The 22489-nt window shown below is 47.5% G+C and overlaps 1 protein-coding gene across 2 annotated transcripts in view; it reads left to right on the top strand.

Annotated features, from left to right (window-relative positions):
• Positions 1-18872, top strand: part of Ppm1f (protein phosphatase, Mg2+/Mn2+ dependent 1F) — a 29957-nt gene extending 11085 nt beyond the window's left edge. For both annotated transcript variants that reach the window (XM_046421161.2, XM_046421162.2), the window contains 5 exons: positions 3986-4188; positions 5234-5422; positions 7636-7779; positions 12748-12841; positions 14601-18872. In XM_046421161.2, coding sequence (XP_046277117.1) covers positions 3986-4188; positions 5234-5422; positions 7636-7779; positions 12748-12841; positions 14601-14980 — 1010 coding nt within the window. In that variant the 3' untranslated portion in view covers positions 14981-18872. The remainder of the gene's footprint in view (positions 1-3985; positions 4189-5233; positions 5423-7635; positions 7780-12747; positions 12842-14600) is intronic.
• The last annotated feature ends 3617 nt before the right edge of the window (positions 18873-22489 follow it).

Raw genomic sequence — 22489 nt, 5'->3', positions numbered from 1 at the left:
TTAAGTTTCAGGAAAGCCCTTGGAAATAAATGATGCTTGTCACATTTTACACTTGAGAAATTCAAAGTGCCAAAGTCAGGTGGCCAACTTCAAATGCATTTGTCCCTCCCTCTCTCAGCAACATGAAGTCAGGGTCAGCAGGGTGTTGCATGAGCAAACCAAGCAACATTGCTCTGTTGGAGGCATCATGGTCCAGATGGTAGCAAGGCGGAGCATGGGCCCCTTGCCTCAAGATGGAAATACCTTTTCCTGCCTGTCCCTGAGCTTTCTGAGGAGGTGGTGATGGAGGCTTCTCTATCAGCCTGCCCTTAAGACAGCCATCAGTGGATCCAGGCTACAGACAGCATGGTACAGCCAGAGGAATCCAGAAATTGGGACTTTTGAGAGCCGTTTGATAAATAATCTACTAAAAATAGAGAGCTCTTATTCTGACTTTCTTCTTCCTAGTAATTACTTTTTATTGTATTTCATCAGTGTTGGTTCATGTTGGACCAGAGAAGTAGAGAGAGGAAGGATGGCAGGCTGCTGGGGAGGTGCCACCTGGGGCCTCTGTGGTCCATTTACGAGGTAGAATTTCCTCTCTGTACAGGCAATGGAAAGCAGATTTTCCCTTCCTTTGCCATTTCCTTTCTGTGTTATTTTAAACTCAACATTAGTGCGTACATGGTAGGAAAAGGAAGGAACAATGTGGAGGGAAAGAGAAAAAAAAATACATGAAGTCTCTAGCATCAGTGATTGCCAGGCTATTTCTCTCCTCCTCTTTCTAGTCCTCTTTTCCTTGGCTCTTTGCCCACCTTCCATCAGAGCACAGAGCACAGCCTTGTGTTCCTGCCTGGGAGACAGCTGTCCTCAGTGACAGGCAGCCATTGTTCTCTGCAAAGCCAGCAGGCTTCCTGCTGGTAGCAGCTGCCACTGCACAGCTCCACAGAGGGAGCACCCCCACCCCCCACCCCCTGCTGGTTTCTCTGCCCTTTCAGGCAGAATACAGTGTCACCTGCTGGTGGCTAGGAGAACTGCTATAGCTAGCAAGGCGGAGCCTTATACCTGGCATCTGGAAATGAGGGACCCTAACCAGAAGGAAATAGCAACCTGCCTCTGCCTTCCCTGTCTGTCCCAGAGCAACTTCATGGGGCCTGGGCTAGAGGCTTTTATCACTCATGGCAGCAGAACATCAAAAAGTCTGTCATCTCTCAGCCATTCTTGCAAAATTACATCAGGGCAGGCATTGTGAGAATCACCACTGAAGGGCAAAGATGTGACTAAAGCAACCAACTCTCCCCAGTGATTGTTCTTAAAACAAAACTGGAGCAATTTCTGAAGGCACTCACCCTTGACCAGAGGAGTAGGCCAAGGCATCAGGAGCCTGCAGGCTGGGCATCACTGTTGTGGCTTTTTGCCCTCTTCTGTTAGTGCCTTTTTCTTGAGCAAGATTCAAACAACACATGTGGGTGGAAATAGCTGCATTATGCCTAATGCAAGAAAGAAACAGGCAGCTTAGGCCTGGGTTCCTCCTGTGTGCTTTAGGCCTGATGAGCGCCAGCAGTTTCCAAGAGTGAGAAGGAACCTGTAGCAGTTTAAGTGGTTTTCTGACTACAATCTTCTACAGAGGAGAAAGAGGAAGGAAGGCAAGGGAGGTGGCACCATGAGGACTGGCTGAAGGAGGAAGTCTCCCTTGGTCAGCAGGAGAGCTGCTAGGCCAAATGCACTTAGAGCTACTGTCCTTATAGGCCTTCCCATGATGGTTCTCTGGCTCATGACCCTCAACCTGGCCCTGCTAGTCCCACAGTTCTTGTCAAATGTTTGATTGGAATTCTGTCCTGGGTGTGGTGGTAGCAGCCCACTAGAGCCCACTACACATATACACATCCCTGCCTTGTTATATGATTCCCCTCAAACTTATCCTTCTGTGGCTCTCTGTGCTTGCAGGTCTGCCAGCTCATGGTTCCTTCTCTGGCTGGGAGAGTTTTGTTTTGTTTTTGTTTTTGTTTCTTCCCCAATTCCTCAAGTCGTTTGAGTGTGGCCTGTTTTCAGTTACTTGACCTTGAACTCTCCTCTTAGGTAACCAGCTCTGACTCATCTTTATTTACCATATTCACCTGGACTGGCAGGAGTCCTAGGAGGGGTTTGTACACTAAAACTGAAGTGAGTCCCTGAAGGCATTGACCCCAAAGTCTCCTTTGGACCTGGGCCTTATTGATCTTTTCTTTAGAAGCTAGACTTAAGTATGTTTTTTTTTCCTTTTTTCCTTTTAAAATGAGTATTATAAGTTGTATTATTTATTGCTACTTAATAGATTACCCCCAAATTTAGTGGCTCAAAACAACAGGTACTTATCTTCCCATAGTTTCCATGGGCCTGGAATTTGGGAGAAGCTTAGGAAGGTGATTTTGCCCAGGTTCTCATGAGGTTGTGGTCATACAGTGCCACTGCACAGGGGAATCCACTTCCAAAACGATTCAGTCACAGAGAAGAAAACATGCATGCAAGCTGGAAGCCATAGTACCTCTTAGAAACCACACATGATCTCTTCCATATTAATCCATTTATCAGAAACAAATCACCAACTTCAAAGAGTTGATGAATGTATTTTAAAGTCATCACATGAAGCAAACACTTTAACAGAAAATTGAGAAAATATTAAAACAAGTGTAAAATAAGGAGGGGAAAAAAATCACCCATAGAACCTGCCCCAGTAGGCACCTACTCTGTGACATCTTGGTTGTGTGCCATTTCCGCCCTTTTTTTCTGGGTCCAGGTGTTTTTTCATGTATTCATGATTAAATGATACAAATTGTGATTTTTAAGAATCTACACAATGGGATCATACAATGTATAGCTTTGGGGGATTGGCTTATTTCACTGGAGATCAACCCAGATTGTTCCATATGTTGGTAGTTCATTCTGATATATTGGTAGTTCTTTTACTGAGTAGTATCCCAAGGTATGGATGAACCACAGTTTGCTTAACCATTTACATGTTTTTTGGTTTGGGTTTTTTATTTTGGTTTTTTGGGGTTTTGGTTTGGTTTTGGTACTGGGTAGGATATTAAACCAAGGGTTGCCTAACCACTAAGACATATCCCCAGCCTTTTATTTTTTATTTTGAGACAGAGTCTTGCTAAGTTGCTAAGGGCCTCATTAGTTGCTAAGGCCAGGCTCAAACTTGCAATCCTCCTGCCTCAGCCTCCCAAGTCACTGGGATTACAGGCTTGTGCCACCACACTCAGCAACATTTACATGTTGAACAACTAGGCTAATTCCAGATTTGGGCTATTATAATTAAAGTCACTGTGAACATTTGTGTATAAGTTTTTGTGTGAACAATCTTTATTTTTCTGGAGTAAGTGCTCAGGAATACAATTGCTGGGTCATATGATAGTATATGCTTTAGTCATGAAAATCATTTTTAATAAATAGCAACTTAATTCTTCATCAAAAGAATAAGCCAATGCCTGGTTGTGGTGGAATGTGCCTGTAATCCCAGCTATTCAGGAGGGTAAAGCAGAAGGATTATGAGTTCAGAACCAGCTTGAGCAACTTAATGAGATCCTGTCTCAAAAACAAAACAAAAAGAGAAAATAGACCAGAATTTACTTGATCATTCATCTGTCAGTAGATATATATTGTTTCTAATTAATGGACAATTATAAAATGATTTTGTACTTTGTCCTTAAATTATTTTTGCATGTCCCATATTTACTTATGGCAGGTTCCAATGAGTGGAGTTACCCCATCATGGGATCAGAGACTTTTTGTTACTTATTGGACATTTCTGATTGCTGACAACACACTGTCATGCATAGGTTATTAGATTGGTGTTCTCAGCATGTCCTGGTAGGTGATTGGCTTGTGGGGTCCATGAAGACTAGTGGTGGGTACTATCTGGAATACCAAGGGAAATGACAAGAAAGGGGAATAGAGAGCCAGTAAAGCCTCAGTAGGCATGGTTTGGCTTCCCTAACAATTCCTTCATCGTGCCCATCAGTGCTAGATGCCAAAGGCCTGGCACGGAGTTTCTTTAACCAGCTCTGGGAAGTATGTGGCCAGTGGCAGAAGCAAGTGCCGTTGACTGCCTGGACCCCACAGCGGCAGTGGCTGGTCTCCATCCATGCCATCCGGAACACTCGCCGCAAGATGGAGGACCGGCATGTGTTCCTTCCCACATTCAACCAGCTCTTCGGTTTCTCTGTAAGTGTTCCACCTGCAGGGTCCAGGGGCAGGTGGTCCTACACCAGCATAGAAAAACTAGAGCAGAGGTGGGGACCTTGGGTACTAAGAAGAGATGCCAGTTAAGCCAGGAAGAACATCTCTTGGCTGTAATCTCAAGACTGAAGTGCTGGGCAGCTCTAAAGGCACTTCCTAGGGAGAATCTAGAAGCCCTAATTAATAGTTCCAGCAACTTTGGGCCAAGTTGCCAGGTACCCTGCTTTCCCAGGGAAGAACCAAAAAAGGCAACAGTTGGCCTATATCTATTGTAAGAGTAGGCCCCGGTGCCACATTTACCCCAGCACTAAGAACACCCTGGTACATCTTAGCAGCCCAGTACAGATGGTGAAACTAAGGCTTCAAAGGCTTCCCTCTTCCAAATCTCCCAATTCATAAGTGCATGAGACAGGTTTATCCTTCTGATGGTAAAGATCATGTTGATTCTTCCAGATACTGCCTGTCTCAGTCTGTTCTATTTCAACAATACAATACTCAAGACTGGGTAATTTATAAATAAAGGAAATTTATTTCTTATAGTTCTGCAGACTGGGAGGTACAAGGTCAAGGGCTGCATTTGATGAAGGCCTTCTGCAGAGTCCTGGGGCAGCACAGGGAAACACATGGTGAGATAGAACAAGTTTGCCAAAAAGGACTTGCTTTATAACAAAGCCACTCCCTTGAAAACCATTTATCCATTAATCCCTGAATGGATTAATTCCAATTACCTACCAAAGGTCCTATCTCCAAATACCATAAGACTTTGGGAGTGGGGATGTAGCTCAATGGTAGAGTGCTTAACATGTGCAAGGCCCTGAGTTCAATCCCTAGTACCATAAAATAAACAAGATTTGGGGGATTATATTTCCAACACATGAATTCTGGGGGTGGGGGGAGTAGCAAACATTGAAACCTTAGCGCTACTAGTCACTGCCTGGGCTGCATTCTCCCCAGATGAGAGCAGCTGGCCAGGGGCCCCAGCCAGGCGCAAAGCCAGCAAGTCTGTGACTCCTACTGCATTCACCACCAGGACCCCGTAGACCGCGCCTACTTCGCTGTGTTTGATGGTCATGGAGGTGTGGATGCCGCAAGGTATGCTGCTGTTCATGTGCATGCTAATGCTGCCCACCAGCCAGAGCTGCCCACAGACCCTGCAGGAGCCCTCAAAGAAGCTTTCCGGCGCACAGATGAAATGTTTCTCTGGAAAGCCAAGCGAGAGGTAGGAACCAGCAACTGGATCTCAATTGTGGTTTGGGGGATAGTAACATCAAAGAGTCCTGCCTCTTCAGAGGGAAAGAAACCAAAGTGATTGATGGTGCAGGAAGATCCTCACTGAATGCTGCTGGCAGTCATGTCATTTCATTCTTATAGGACAGGGCATCATTGCTCATTTGAGTGGAAGCAGCACAAAGCTTGCCCCTTGTATTAGGCTATTTTTCATTATTCTAACAAAATAACCTGGGGCTATATAACTTTATGAAGATAAGAGATATATTTTGACTTATGATTCTGGAAGTACAAGGTCAAGAAGCTTCATTTGTTAATAGTCTTGCTGGCAAATTCCCTCAGAGCATCAGATGTCAAGAGACAGGATGTCAAGGCTGTATCTTCCAGCCTTCCTCCCTTTCCTTGTCACCAGGATTCAACCATTGTGACCCCACCACCGATGACCTTATCTAATCCATTGCCTCCCAAAGGCCCCACCTATAAACACTATAGTTAAGTTTCTGCCCCCTTAATACCTGAGAAGGGAATTAAATTTTGAACACCTGAAGCTTTGGGAAACACTAGAGCAATCTCCAAGCCATACTACCCCTGACTCAGCTTGCTCAGCCCTCAACAATGTAAGCCTGCAGTGGTCTATAGACCATGGGAGGAAAGGCAGACTATTTTCAAATGTACTCAGGGTTTTGTTTTAATCAAACATGGTAAGGCAACAAGTGACTTGGCAGAAGAGTTTATTACTTCCAGCTTCCAAAAGGAGGAGGCATACCATGTCATAAGGACCACCCAGGGAAGCACCAGGGTGGGTCAGGAAGCATAGGGAGTGAGGCCAATGTGGCCTCCAAGGAAGACACCAATGAGGCCAGGCAGGCAAGTTCCAGCAAGCTCAGAATTGGATGGTTTGAATAACCTCAGTCAGTTTTATACATAGGTTGGCCCCCAGCCTTCCAGTATCAGGCTTTGAAGCCATCCAGGGCAGGGTGAACTTTGCTTGGTAGGTAAGGAAGGAGGTTTAGGGGAACATGAACTCAATATCAGCTGGCTTAGCCATGAAAGGTGCACTTACAGGCCAGGTGTATGCTGTCTCTAGGAGTTAGCTAGCTGTGAGGACAGTCTCTCTAGGATCAAAAAGGCTCTAAGATATCAGCCCATCATAAAATACAGAAAATGTAAAACAATAAACATCCCACCTCCCCTTGCTCTTCTGGGCAAGGTCTCAATAGGCTGCTGATGTCTACCTAGAGCACACTTTGCTCTCAAGAGTTTTATCCATGTGTGTGAATGAGGCCGTTGGTTCTGAAAGAAGAAACAGTGCAGTATCCCCACTGGCCCTAACTTCACTGTGCTCTCCCAACCCTGTGAGGGCCATTCTACTATTGGGCCTATTTTAGACAATGGGAAACTAAGATTCAGATTGCTTAAAAGTCCTGCCTCAGTGAGGAGCCACCCTGTCATCACACTCTGACCACATACCTTAGTGGAATTCAGTGGAGCTGAGCTGGATTTTGCATCTTAACAAATAACTGTAGAGCACCTAAAATCATAAGGGGGAGCCTAATGGGAAACTGATAAGTCTTTTCTCCTGGCCACTCTACCTTCAGTAGGTAAAACAGGCCTCTGAGCTTAGTACTGTTTCTCAGCGTACAGAACAGAGTCTCTGAAACAGGTGTTTATTTTATTTTTCTTTTTTGCTTTTTGGCAGTGCTCAGAGGGAACCCAGGGCCTCACACGTACTATACCTCCAGCCTCCATTATTTTCTTTAAACGGCTTTATTGAAATATAACTGACAATAATAAATCACATATATTTAAAATATGCAATTGGATAAACTTTGGCATATATGTATACCCATAAAATCCCCACCTCAGTAATGGACATATTCATCACATCCCAAAATTTTTCTTGCCCTATGTCATCCCTGTCCTCTTTCTGCCCTCTGTGCCCACTCATCAGACTTGCTCTTCTGTATCCTGCCGCTACAGACAAGCTTGGTGTTCCAGAGTTTGTTATCAGTGGGGTTCCATAAGGTGTGTTCTCCTTCCATGTGGTGTAATCATTACACAATTCAATTCATCTTTGCTACTGTGGGTTCTGTAGTCCTCTTTTTCACCGGGTGCTGTTCCAGCAGCGGTTCTGTCTCATTCAGCATGTGCTTGCCATGCAGGCTCCAGGTCATACCTCACCCAATTGGGTCCCCTCTCTTGCAGCGGCTACAGAGTGGCACCACAGGCGTGTGTGCACTTATCACAGGAACGACTTTGCACGTCGCATGGCTCGGGGACTCCCAGGTCATCCTGGTGCAACAGGGACAAGTAGTGAAGCTGATGGAACCACACAAACCTGAGCGACAGGTAAAGGGTTCCCTCTGTCTAAGCCCAGGACATTTCCAAACACCCATCATGCTTGTGTCTGTGTAGGGGACTCAAGTTCCCTGTGTAGGGAACCTCAAAGGGAAACAGAATTCCAGAAGAACAGCAAGGTATTGTTGGGGCAGATAATAAAGTATAAAGGGCCCTAGAAACTACTGGTTCTCCTGCAGAGGGAGGACTCTCCTGCCTCACTTGAGTGGCCAGGAAGCCCCAAGTTCTGTAGGTCACAGTGACATGGAGCCCAGAGGTCCTGGCAAGAGCTGGGCCCTCTCCCTCAACAACAAGTGGGATCAACTTATCCTATTATAGAGTCCTATAAAGCACATGAACAAGGAATGGATGACCATGGGCTAGGGGCAAAGAGGTGACACTGTACTGGGACTGGGAGGAACAGGCATAGGACTGTATTAGTTACAGGCTACACTGGGATCCTGGGATTCTGAGATCACTCACCTATTTGAACCTCAAGGTCATTACCTGGACATTAGGATCATGCTCCTGCTCAGACCATATTTTTTTTTAAATATATTTTTTTAGTTTGTCAGTGGACTTTCATTTTATTTATTTATATGTGGTGGTGAGAATCGAACTCAGTGCCTCACACATATGAGGCCAGCACTCTACCACTGAGCCACCACCCCGGCCCCAGACCATATTTCACAAATGTCTGTCTGTTCCCAAAAGTCAAAGTGGAAATGTTGGATATCAAGGAATGCCTGTATGTCCCACTCCAAACCCTGTTTTTTCCACACACTGCTCTGCACTGGCTTTTTTCACTTAGCATATACTTGGTGAGCCATCTTACATCAGCATGTAAAGCACTCCGTCCTTTCATAGAGACCTATGGCATTTCATTCATCATTTAGTCCCTTTAGGATAGGTATTAAGATCTTGAATCTTCCAGTGCTAAAAACATTGCAGCAATGAGTAGCTTTGTACTTCATATTGTTGAGTGTGTATATAGTTTTTTTAATATGTTTTTAATTGTTGATGAATCTTTATTTTATTTCTTTATATGTGGTGCTGAGAATCGAACCCAGTGCCTCACGCATGCTAGGCAAGTGCTCTACCACTGAGCCACAACCCCAGCCCCTGTAAATTTTTAAAACAGATTTCTTCAAGTAGAATTGCTCTGTCAGAATAGAAGAATCTACAGTCTTAATAGATTTTGCCCAACTGCCCTCCTTGGGCTAAGCCAGCGGGTGGGTGCTTAAGCAAATCATTTGAGAAGCTCCATTACCCACTAGTCCCTCCAACCTGTGGGATTCCACCCATCTGAGAGGTCAGAAAGATATCTAAGGGCAGTTGTTTAGTTTGCTTTTTCATCTTACAGAGCAAGTTTAAACTTTTTTCAAAAGTTCAAGGTCATTTTCATTGCCTTTCCTTTGTGTGCTCTGTTCCCGTCCTTTGCCTATTTGTTACAGTTTGTAGGCACCTTAGACATGTTGCAGAGTTTGGCTCTTGACTGGTGATTTGCAAAGTTTTCCTGCATTTGTCGTTTCTCCCTTGTCTCTGTTTACAGGCTTTTTCCATGTAAGAGTTTTGGGTTTCCTGCAGTGGGATTGAACAGTCTTTTCTTTTTATGGCTTCTAGATTAGGAAAATAGGAAAGACTATCAGGTATTGATAACCACCAAGGCTCTGACATGGGCCACACATGTACTCTCCCCATTGTACAGAGAGAACTGAGGCTTAGATAGGCTTAGTCATTTTTCTAGAGCGTATAGCCAAAGTGGTAGATAATCTCTGCCACTCTGCTGCCACCACAACCATGGGAGTTGTTACCTGCTCCCTGATGGGCCCTTCTCCCCGATGGGCCCTTCTCCCCAAGACAGGTGAAATGTAACCAGGTTTGGATTAGGTGCAAACCTCTGCTTAGAGCACTTGGGCACATCTCTGCAGGCCCAATGTCCAGCACTTCCTCTGAAGCCCAGTGGGGACCTTTTCCAAATAGTGCCCTACTCCCATTCCTCTCTACCATGCACCTGGTGAGCCATCTTACATCAGCATGTGAAGCATCATTTAGTCCCTACATTGTGGTGCCATGACAGAGCACAGAAAGATGTCCTTGCTTGGTCCTGAGGATTGCGTGGGGACCCATTTTGCTGCCTTAACCGTAACTGTCTAAACAGAGCCTCTTCTGCCACTGGAGTCAGTTCATGCCAGCAGACATTTGTCACCTACTCTGTTCAAGGTACCTTGCTGAGGCGGCAAGATGAAAACACAGAACCCATGACCTGTCTCCCAGTAACTCCCTGTCTAATGAAAAATCAAGGAATTACTGGTGAGGGTACAGGACATGGACAGAGTGCTGGAGAAGACAAGGCAGAGAGGAACGGGAGTGGACCGTGGGGCCACATCTTGAAGGCAGGCCACCTCAGCAGGCCAATGACAATGTCCAGGAAATGAGAGAGAAATTAAGCAAGAACCAGGCTCAAAGAACACTGACCTGGAGGGCTGCCCTGGGCCAAGAAGAATTCTGTAATAAATCACTAGAAGCTTCTAAAATGTTCAGACCACCAAAGGGCTAGGTCATAAAAAACTAAAGCCAGGAGAGTTATAAGAATCATCTGCAGTCACAGGTCATGGCAGACAAGCTGCAGCAAGGATCTACTTTAGGAGAGACAGAAGGAAAAGCTCAGGTTTAAGGATGGAGACATGAGAGGGCATAAGCATCCAAGAAAATAATGATGCTGTGGGCAGCTATCACTAGGGCCTTGTAAACCCTGGAGAACATGGCTATTAATGGAACTGCTGGGCCAACAGCATGGGGTTTGAGCTGGGAGATCAGAAAGATGAGGAAGATGAGGCAGAAGGAACAAAGGAGAGCTGAGAGGGTAGGTATCCAAGGAGATAGGAGACACTGTGGTCCTGGACCAAGCCAAGCTGGTCCAGCCTGTGGCTGTGGTGAGGCTGCTGTGGCTAGTACAAATGGAAGTGGAAGACATGGAAGGGGAAGGGGATCTGGACACAAGACCAGGGTTACAGGACCAAGTGGGATGAGGCAGGTCTGCTTCAGTTACAGTGCTCTAGGTCCCAAAGCCTAGGAAGCCTGCATGGACAGAGTGTGTCTGTTGGCCCAGGGAACCCTGTTAGTTTCCAAACTGCATGGCTGTCAGGATGGGGAGTCACAGGCCCAGAAGAGCAGCATGGCCCAAGGGCCCTCCCAGACTCCAACTCAGCCCTGTCCCCACAGCCACCTCAGGGGTCTGAGGCTTCAGGAAGGAGGGTCCTACTATTTGGAAGGCCTAGGCTCCCTGCTTTTCAGACTCCTTGGGAAAATCCTGCTCCCAAGAGGGACTATAGTAGGTAAGCCCAGGTCCTTTGGCACCACCCAACCCAAGGTTGAAGGTGGATGAATGTGGGCTGTGTACCTCCACATATGGGGAACCCCTGGGAGAATCTCATAGTTCTCCTTTGGTAACCCCCACTTACTGTCCCCACCTCCTGGCATTAAGGATTTGGGGAGAGCTGAACCATGTAGGAGCTAAAAGCAGAGAAAGGCTAACAATTCTCAACATATCTTCCCATGGGCATAGGCTAAGGGTGGGCTCACCACCCCTGTTAGGGGAAAGCCTGAGGGGATAAGAGGTCTGCTCCCATCTGCAGCTCCTAGCTGGTCTTCAGGTTCCTTGTGGGTGCATGTGTGAACATGTATGCGTGAACACCTGTGAATTTGCATGTATAGTATGTCTGTCCATATGCTTCTTTTACCCCTTCTCCCCAACCCTCAGCTCCATTCTTCTTTTCCTCCTTCTGGCCTTCATGACTTTCTCTGGCCCTGCTTAGACCCAAGGGCAACTTTGGGAGCCTTTGAGGTCCCTTAGTCCTGCCTCCTTCACAATTTTAAGAATTCCACGCTAGGCTGGACTAGGTGACTGCTTCTAGTGACCAAGAGTCTCAGCCCACCAGGCACCCATCCATTCACTGTACAAGGCCATAGCAGCTCACTCTGTTGGGTCAGAGTGCCTACAAAGTGAGTTCCTATCATTCCTACTGTGATATCCTTTATGGGGGAACTGTACACAAAAGCCCAGTCTTCAGTGCTCTCAACCACATGAAAGACACTGTCCTCCAGCCTCCTGTAATGTGTCTGCATCAGGACAGTGTCCCAGCCTGTCCAGCTAGTGCTGTGCCCCAGAGACTATGTGGGCATGTTGCAAAGTCGGGCAGCTTACCCAACAATTAAATTAGGGATAAAGGACATCCTCCCTCCTACAGTAGACATGTGAGATACCTTGCTCCCAGTAAGGCACATGGGATGCACTCAACTATTGTCACCAGCCTTCAGGCAACAGATCCACATCTGGAAAACCTCTCTTCTTTGGGGGAACTAATAGGACCAAAGAAAGTTTTTGAGAGACTTGTGGAAAGAAGTTGGACTGGAGCATCATGGTCCTCTGGTGAGCAGAGAGAGTACCTAGAAATGAGCTTAGGTGGAGGGAAAAGGACAAGAACAAAGCAGGCGCAGGACTGCCAGCCAGGGCCTGGCTTAGGTTTCATGGGCCCTCCCTGTGGCTGCACATATGTATCACATGCTTCATCTTGTCCCAGCAACTTTCAAAGTAAGGACAGTAGGCCTAAGTTGAAAGATCTATCATTTAAATCTGGGACTCGTGTCTTTCTGATGCTTTAAGCACTTCCCTGGTCCCAAAACACTGCTCAGGGACAGAGTAATGGCTTATTGGCCTCAGGTGATCCAGTTATGTTTACACCATTCCTTATACTTAGTCATTCCTGCAATTGAAGGACTTGCATGTTATTTATAGTTCTCACTTTTTAATGATGTCAAATTTGCATGCATATATGAACCTCCTGACTTGGTTTAAGTGATAGGTCTTTGAACACGTCTTAGAAACCAGCTCAGTCTCTCTGCTTAGGCATTGGCATTGGAGGGGCCCTGTCCCAAGGACTCACTGAGGCCTTGAAACTCTTGATTGTCTCCCTATAGGATGAGAAGGCACGCATTGAAGCACTGGGCGGCTTCGTGTCTTTCATGGACTGCTGGAGAGTCAATGGGACCCTGGCCGTCTCTAGAGCCATAGGTAAGGGTGATACAGAAGTGGGCACAGGCAGAGGGAGGTTGCTGGATGCCCAGACCTGAAACTATGGCCAAGGGCTTACCCAGTGGTTTAGGATAGAGTGGCATTAAGGATTTGGGGAGGGCTGAACCATGTAGGAGCTAAAAGCAGAGAAAGGCTAACAATTCTCAACTAATCTTTCCATGGGCATAAGCTAATGGTGGGCTGGCTCACCACCCCTCTTAGGGGAAAGCCTGAGGATGCCAAAAAGGGTTTGCAAGGATTCTCCTTGACTTATGGTAGAATTAACTGCCAATAAATCCCTAGTAAGTTGACAATATTTTAAGTCAAAAATGTGTTTAATGCAGCTAACTTAGCAAGCATCCTAGCTTAGCAATACAATCTACTGTTGGATTTCAGTTGTTTTCTGTCGATTATGGGGCTGACTGGAAGCTGCAGTTCTCTGCTGCCAGCAGTACCAAAAGAATCAGACTACAGATCACTAACCCACAAAAGGAGCAAAATTCAAACTGCGAGGGCTGGGGTTGTGATTCAGCGGTAGAGTGCTTGCTCATCTAGCATGTGCGAGGTGCTGGGTTCAATCCTCTGTACCACATAAAAATAAATAAATGAGATAAAGGTATTGTGTTCAACTACAACTAAAAAATATATATTTAAAAAATTCAAACTGCAGGGTTTTTTTAATTTGTTTTGCTTTCACATCATTATAAAGCTAAAAAAATCATAAGTTTAACCATCATACATCAGGGATCATCCATACTGTGTTTATGTTATCAGATTGTGACAGGTATAGGAAAGGTTTAAAAACTACAACTAAACACCTAAGAAATTTTCATCTCCCACCATAATTGCATTTTAAGTTATGCATTGTTAATTCTTTTATGTGTGTGTGTATATATATATAAATATTTATGTTTTAGCTATAGATGGATACAATACCTTTATTTTATTTATTTATTTTTATGTGGTGCTGAGGATCAAACCAAGTGCCTCACATGATCTAGGCAAGCACTCTACCACTGAGCCACAACCCCAGCCCTATATTGTTAAATCTTAATTAAAACAGGTCCCCCCAAAGTCTAGTAGGAAACCTTTAAATATTTCTTTTTTTTTTTTTTTTTGGAACTGGTGATTGAACTCAGGGGCACTCGACAACTGAGCCACATCCCTAGTCCTATTTTGTATTTTATTTAGAGACAGGGTCTCTAAATAATTCTTAAGTGAGGTTACACACACACATTCATGCTAATGATTCCTGTTTATCTTTTTGAAAAACACAGCAGTTTCTCATCCCATATTCTCAGTATCCCATCACTGCTAGGTCTCAGTCTAGAGACCACACCTGGCCCTTCCAGGTACTTAAAAATCATTCCCTTCCCAGCTTATTCCCTGGAATTTGCCACTGGCCCCTCTCACCCTCCTGAAATGTCCTGTCCTTGGCAGATGAGGTAATAGCCCATCTTCATACTGCTGACACCATTGTATCTCTGGACATACCAGGAGAGGGCCAGCAGGGGTAAAGGAAGCAACAAAAGCCCTATCTGAGTGGAAATTGGGAAGATTGGGCTAGGTCATGGTCAGGGGATTTCAAGGAGGGCTAAAAACATTGGGATAGTTTGCATGTGGGGGCTACAGATTTTGTGAGAGCAGGTGGGCTCTGTACTCTCAGGGCTTGGGGGCAGTAACCAATAATAAGGTTGGGGCCTAGGCAGAAGGAAAGAAGTAAGGTCCTCTGACAAAAAGCTCTTCCTCCCTTGCCCAGGAGATATCTTCCAGAAGCCCTATGTGTCTGGAGAGGCAGATGCAGCCTCCTGGGAGCTGACAGGCTCTGAGGACTACCTGCTGCTTGCCTGTGATGGCTTCTTTGATGTCGTCTCCCACCAGGAAGTCACCAGCCTTGTCCACAACCACCTGGTGAGGCAGCAGGGATGCGGGCTCCATGTCGCCGAGGATCTGGTGGCTGCAGCCCGGGAGCGAGGCTCCCATGACAACATCACAGTCATGGTGGTCTTCCTCAGGGACCCCCAAGAGCTGCTGAAGAGCAAGATCCAGGGTGCAGGGGACTCCGTGGCAGATGTGAGAAGCCAGAACTTGCTCTCTGGCTTCTCAGAGCCTGAGACCAACACTCCACAGAGAAGTTAGGTGGTCTAGGGCCCCCATCATCCCATCCTGACCCCTCCCCCTCCATCCTTGTGCTTCTCCCCCTTAGAGGCCTTAGGACCCAACAGGCGGTAGTGGGCAGAGGGTGCCCACCCATACAGCGCTTCCCCCAGTACCCCGAGCCGCTCATGGTGCGTGTTGCAGCCTGTCCTGGTGGCACCCATAGAACTGCATCAGGCAGCTGGTATGTCTCAGAAGGAAACATAGGGGAAAGACCTCACCAAAGAGAAGATGGCCCTGGAAGTGAGCCAGCTCTTTATCCCACCTCCCATCAGAGCAGGGGTAAGACCAGAGGCCATAAGCACCTGGTGGCAGCCCAATCAAAGACACAGGGTGTGTATGTGGAACAGCAGGCTGCACCTGTGCATGTGGGACCCTCAGACAGATCCAGGAGCCTCAGACATCTTCAAGCATCCTGGGTCAGGCCCAGTAGGCAGGGTGTCCAGCCCAGGTTTCTCATGGCTTCTCGCTATGGCTATGGCCTTGGCTGTGGCTGGGTATGACAGGCCCACAGGTCATGCCAGCTTCCAAAAGAAGAGAAAGTGGCCTTGCTGGAAAGAAAGGGGACACCAGGGCTCTGGTTCACAGCAGCCGTTAGGCAGCCTGTGATGTGCTAAGGCCTTCCAGGTCCTCTCTCTTCCCTTGAGCACCCTGAGGAGGTGGAGTTCAAAACCTTCGACATGACACACTTGTCTTTTGTGTAAGTTCAGATTTTATTCCAGGGAAAAGTCTGATCCAGAAGCAGTATTTCAGGTTTATCTTTGTTTTTTCAGTGCCAAGATGACCCACAGTGTCATATAATTTAAGCAGAGATTGGTGTTTATTTTACTTCTTAGAAAACTTAAGTATTTACTCTTTTTTTTTTAACCATTTTCTTGTGGAAACTTTTTTGTTGCAGTATTACTGAATTTTTTTCTAAATCAGGAGTGAAATAGAAACTTTTCCAGGTGGTGTTAATAAGCCATTCAAGTGCCTTAAACAGCTTTGGGGGTAGATGAGAACTGCTCATCCCGCCATGGATCTTGATAGGTGTTTTGAAGTTCTCACAAAAGCAGCATTTGTTTTGTTAGGGAGTCATGATTTTCAGCTAGACATCCTTCTGGAAGAGTTCTTTTGCCTCTTTGTAATGCCAAGCACCCTTAGGAGCCTCCCTGAGGTGACTGGCAGGAGCCACGGCTACTGTGGGACCACTCCCAGACCACAGGGCTCTGGGGATCCCGGGTGACATCTGTCTCTTACCCCCTGGCCCCAACCACAGGCAGAGGAACCTTACTGCTATTTGGAATGTTCCAGAATATCTTTGTGTATTTGTAATCACATAGGTTTCTTTGGTATAAACAATTAAGAGGGTCTAGCAAGCCTGGAGACAGCCCAGGGTCTCCAGCTTTGGCTGAAGGCAGTGGGAATGCTGCTGGCACTCTGACAGCACCAGCCACAGCTCCTCATCTGGCTTCTGTGACTGGTACCCTCCCCTGCTGGGCTCTGCCCTATAGCCTGAACAGCCATGAGAGATTCCCACATTCCTTAGAACATCTGGAAAGTGAGGCTCATAAGCGATGATTCTTAGGTGCCTAAAAGAGCTCACATAGTATGTGTAGGGGCAAAAGTGGCAGGACTGGTAAGGAAGCCAGGGTACAGGGACGCTAGGGGGACAGAGAGGGTTGAACAACTTAGGCCCTTCAGAAGTAGCCTCAGTGGGAAGGAATAAGTGATGAGCAGGGCTGCTCCAGCAGAGGCTAGCAGGTCCAAGGAGCAATGGATGGTTCAGCCAATGCTTATAGAAGTGGCAATAGGAGGTTTAGCTGTGAGGTCCCTTCAGTGATACTCAGTGTCCACCTGAAGACATCAGGGACCCAGAAATGTCTGCACAGCTGTGCTCAGATTGCCTTGGCCCTTCTCTCAGTTCACAGAATGGGTTCAAGAGTCACCCAACCCAAGACAGGTCTACTGTCCACAGGAAGGAAGAGAGCCAACCTTGGTAGAGCATGCGGCTGCAAGCTCAGTGTTCACCCCTAGTCCCAGAGCAGGGATAAAGGTCTTAAATCATGCGGTCAGTGCCTTGCTCAAGGTCCCCTGATAGAAAGCATCTTAAACATTGTTATTCAGAGAATGGTTGGTCACCAACAATGATCAGGTATTGCTTAACATGAAGGCCCTGTTGCCTTCTGAGGGCCAGAAACCAGAATCCCTTGTGCCCTCTCAGCTCAAGGCTGAACAAGATGCTGGGATGTAGCATCCCACATCCATGCTAGCATCCTGCCCTGGCAGTGACCTTGACAGAAAGAGGGAGCTATTGCTTCTGTTTTTCCCTATTCTTTTGATAATCTTATTCTGTTCATTTTGCCAAGAGTGGAGTTTCTCCCTTGAGGGGTTTAGACCACAACCATTTGGTGGTATGATTCATACTGTGGTCTGAGTCTCTACCAGATATCCTCTTAGCTCAACAGAGAGGAAACCCCTTCCCCAGGATTGTCTGAGCACCTCCCGCTACCCTGAGCCAGGCTGTCCTGCCATGGGAATGTCCAAGCCCCTACCTGGCAGAAGTCTGGAGTAAGCATTGAGAGCTGCTCCATCCTTACCTTGGGACCAAGGGAGGCTTTGTTCTCCTGTCAGGGACTGGCCTTACACCAACTCCTAGGCGATGGAAGACCCTTCCATCTTGACTGGGGCTGGACCAGGAGTCACCAGGTATCTTTAGCTTCCTAGATTCCTGGGCCACCTCCTTTTGGGCCTTAGTCCCAAGAGGGATGCTGGTCTGAAAAATCCAGATCCTTCTCAAGTTTCAGCTTTACCACCAGCTCACTCTATGAGCTGAACAAGTTGTTGCATCTCTCTGGGCCTCAGTTTCCCTTTTGTAAGATACAAGGGTTGCACAGTGTCTGGAATGACTCCAACCTTTTGGAATCCTGGAAGCTCAGGGGCTACTCAAGGTGAGCCTAGTTGGCCTGGGGAAGATGCACTGATACCAGTGCAGAGGACCCCTCCCCCACAGCCAGCAGGAACCAGTGATTAAGTATTATTAGTGTCTATTCTTAAAATTAAGTGGGTTGGAAAAGAATCAAGTTACAGATGCCAGCGCCTTATATGGAATACAAAAGCTGGAGAAACCAAACCCTGCTTTTACAGGTAAGGCTGACTCCCAGCTGAGGCCTGCAGGGGTTGTAGGTGTAGGAATGGCAGGAGGCCACAGCTACACTCTCAAGGGTGTTCTGGTCAAAATCCAAGATAGGAAGTGGGAATATTTTAGGGAGCATAGGGACACAGTGTGGGCAGGGCAGCCAATGGAGTCTCAGGCCCCCTGAGAGAGTAACAGGCTTCCTGAGATTTGAGGTCAGCCTTGGATGAGCCCCTGCCATTGACCATGGTCTGGCTCCTCCTGCCCTCCCTGGGGTCAGCATGCAGCCCCAGTCCTCACCCTCTCCCCTGCTGTGGCAAGTTTTGGCATCCCTGCTACCTCAGCAGTATTCCCAGGGCTGGAAGGACAGCTCTGGCCTTTCCTAGGCCTGGTCCTGACCCAAACTATATGGAAGCCAGGTAGGCCTGTGTAAAATAAGCTGTTTCTGATTTGATTCTGCCTCCGTAGTCCAAAGGGGGCAGCCCCTGGAGTCCTGTGCTTTTGCCGACTCCACAGCTTTGCCAAATGCGCCGAGCTTTGCCATTCACGTGCCATGTGGGCCTTGCCAAGGGTTTATCTGTGCACGCCTCAGGGGGCTTCCTGGGAGTTGTGTTCTTGTGTGACAGGGAGTCTTGTTCCAAGACATAATGACTGTTTCCCCTGGTCTTAGGGACAAGTCCCAAGGTGAAAAGGCCAGAAGGGTGGTCTCTTCCCAGGGACCCACCATGCTGAAGTGTCAATAAACTATGAATTCTGAGACTCTTTGTCTCCTGAGTTGTGCTTTCTTTTCTCATCTCTTAATACCATTAATAGTGGATATCCAGGGTATGTTTAAAAGCTCCTGAGGTGTTGGGGAATCATCTACAAATCTTGGGACGTATCCCTTTTAGCCAACCCAGCCTGCTTTTCATCCCCGAGACTTCAAGACCACTCCCACCAGCAGCAGAAGGGTTGTGGGAAAAGGTTGAGGCCCAGGACATTGGGGAGTCCCAGGAGCACCTGGTGACTCCAGGAACCTGAAGTGCCATAGGCACTTCACTACCAAGGATGAGACCATCCCAGCATGTCAGACTTGGACCCACAGGTGGCTATATGCCTTCATAATACCTCCTAAAATATTCAGGGGAAAAATCAAAGCACTAAGCATTTCTTCTGCCTCCATTACTGTTGCCTGCCTGCCACTCTACCCTTTGTATTGCAGGGCTGCCCTCGCCACTCCCACCAGGACTAGCTGCATGCCTGCAGCAGGACCTCCCACGCAGGGCAAGGACAGAAGCACAGTCAACAGACTTGGGTTACTTAGTAGGGAGCCAGGTTTGCAGCTGGGGCTAAAGAGGAAAAGCCCAGAAGGAAGTCCCATGAAGACTTCACTACTAATGGTTCCTGAGGGGCAAGATTCTCTCTCTCTCTCTCAATTCAGTGAATATACTTCAAGAATGTTTTTATAGCTGCGTGCAGTGGCACACACCTGTAATCCCAGTGTTTTTGGAGGCTGAGGCAGGAGGATCCAAGAGTTCAAAGCCAGCCTCAGTGAGACCCTGTCTCTAAATAAAATACAAAAAAGGGCTGGGTATGTGACTCAATAGTCAAGTGCCCTTGAGTTCAATCCCCCAAAAAAAAAAAATGCTTTTACGAAAAGATCCAGGAAGAACAACCAGCAGCAAAAAGGAGGGTGATGCTAAGACTCAGGGTTTTGGTAAGGAACTGGGAATGGCCAGGCAGCTCCAGTGCTTTGGGAGAGCTGGGCTGATCTGGAGATATAGCCTGGGCAGCCCCCTCCCTACAAGAGGCTTTAAGTGGTAGGCTGTTAGACTTTAAGGGAATCGCAGGGCCCACCAGCTCGCCACAGTTTGCTCCAGATATGTGGTCCCCAACCATCCAGCCCAGACTTCAATAACCTCCCTCACCTCCCAGTCAGCAAACAGCCAAATGCACCACAGCTAGATTTAGTACCCTAGACACCCTGAAGGGCTGACTCCCACAAAGGCCCCAGTGCAGTGCACATGTGCAGAGTCCAAGGCTGTGGCCCTCAGAGTGCATGAAACTGCTCTTTGAGACCAACTTCAGTTGCTTCTCAGTGCCTTCAGGGGATCAATACTGTCATTTCAAATCCAAATGACTCTGAGATGTAACCACTCATAGGACTTTGTCATCCAGCCCTTTGGCAGACTTCGGTCTGGTATCTGCTACACTGTTCCCAGCCTTGGAATGAGGAATGACAGGGCAGACCACTGAGTAGTCCACCAAGTAGTCCACCAAGTACTCCCCGGCTGCAGGGCCACTAATGGAATCTGAGCCTGGAGTCTTCAAAAGTTGAACTTTTCAGAGTCCCTGACTCTGTAGCTCCTGCCATTTAGTCTTTCTTTCCTTTCTCCAGCAAGAACCACAGAAAGCAGATGAGCAGTCAGCAAGGAGATCTCTTCCTGTGCTCCTGGCCAAGCTTGGCCCTCAAAAGGACACGGAAAACATCAAAAATGCCTCCATGGCATCACAGCCCCTAAATTGCTCTGAACTGCTCCCCAAAATGGAGCACGTGTGCCTTCCAGTTCATTGGAGAAAGCTCTCCTAGGCCGGCTGTGTTCCTTCCTCTCCTCAGCCCTGTCCTGGACTCTGTCTTTACCTATGGGCCTCCCAGCCTTGTCTGTTTGATTTCTCCTATCCCTTCCCAAATTACTCTGGAGTGTCCTCTTCTGCTCCAAGTAGCACCTTCTTCCCACAGCTGAGGCCTCTGATGCTTCAGACCACACTGCAAGGAAGGCAGTTTTACCTACCTCCATTGTGTCACAGAGAGGGATGGGGGCAATCCTTGGAAACGCGGGGAAACTAGCCCAGAAGGAATTCTGCCAGGATACAGGCCTGGGGTTTCCAACCAGGCTCTGCTCCCACCCAGCACCACCCACTCATCCATCTGTCCTCCCACTCCTCCACCCACTCAGCTCCTGCAAAGTCTCCTTCTTAAGTACATGCTGTCTTATTATTCCTTAATGAATTGTCTCATGTTTCTGAATCTCCAGATGGTGGCTCCATTCTCCTCCCACCCCTCACTTTCATGGAGCTTGAAGCCCTTTCTCAGGGCCACTGGGGTAAACGAAGCCTGAGGAACCACCAAGGGTACATTGAGCAGACAGGGCCTGAAGCTGCCTGGTAGCTGAATGTGATTCACCCATAAATCCAGGCCGTTGTGATGGCAGATGGGGTTGGGGAGGCATGAATTAGGTTTTCTATCAGGAGGGGGATAGCTAAGTCCACAGAGAGATTAAGCCACAGAGTCAGTTAGGGTGGTCAGGACTGGGATTCACATCCACCAAATTGGAGCTTCAGCCTGGGGAAAGGAACCTGAAATCCAAGTCCACAGGACTATGGCAAGGTTGGGGCAAAGCAAGGGAAAGAGGCAGGAATCCCTACTGGAAGGGCTGATGCCTAACCTGCCCCAGAGTTTCCCCAAGAGACCCAGCTGGCTTGCCTGGAGCAGAGCCCAGCTCTGAACCAATCAAAGACAGGTCAAAGAGAGATCCTCAACTAGAGCTCTCTGCACATGAAAACTTAGGTCTTTCTTCTAGAACTTCAATCATTGGAGTCCTAGATTTATGGATGGCTCCAGGGAAAGGACTAGGTACAGCCCCCTCGGAGCCAGTTCTGAGGATTTGCTCAACCCCAGTAGAGTATCCAGGACAGGTGCCAGGCCTAGAAGCATCACAGGGGGCACTGGTGGCCCTGATGCCCATCCAGGCAAGCCCCTGTTCAAACCACTGTCCTGGTTAGTCATTCCCACCACAGTGGAAGAGATCTACTCCTCACTCATCCTACAATCCCAGCAGGCTCAAAATGCCCACCTCAGGGCCCACTCCCTCCCCTTACCCAGATCTTATCTAGGTCACTTCTCATCCCAAGGATTTGATGATTTATGTCCACACCCTTATGAAAACCACATGCAGCTGTGTGGGCACAGTGGTGCACACCTGTAATCCCAGCTGCTCAGGAGGCTGAGGCAGGAGGATTGAGAGTTCAGAGCCAGCCTCACCAATGGCGAGGAGCTAAGCAACTCAGTGAGACCCTATCTCTAAATAAAATACAAAATAAGGTTAGGGATGTGGCTCAGTGGTCGAGTGCCCCTGATCAATGCCCAGTACCCGAAAAAAAAAAAGAAAACTACATGCACTCCAGCATCATGCAGTATTGCTTCAAAGCATTATCTAGACAGTTGCCATTACATGAATTTTTTTTTGTACCAGGGATTAAACCCTGGGGCACTTAACCACTGAGCCACATCTCCAGGTCCTTTTGTTTTTTGAGACAGGGACTCACTAAGTTGATGAGGCTAACTTTGAACTTTAGATCCTCCTGCCTCAGCCTCCTGAGTTACTGGAATTACAGGC

This window comes from Marmota monax, unplaced genomic scaffold, assembly GCF_021218885.2.
Source record: "Marmota monax isolate L192 unplaced genomic scaffold, Marmota_monax_Labrador192_F-V1.1 WCK01_AAM20220418_F8-fsc00157, whole genome shotgun sequence".
Lineage (NCBI taxonomy): Eukaryota > Metazoa > Chordata > Mammalia > Rodentia > Sciuridae > Marmota > Marmota monax.
Note: the sequence above shows the minus strand (reverse complement) of the source record. Positions and strands in the feature narration are given on the sequence as shown.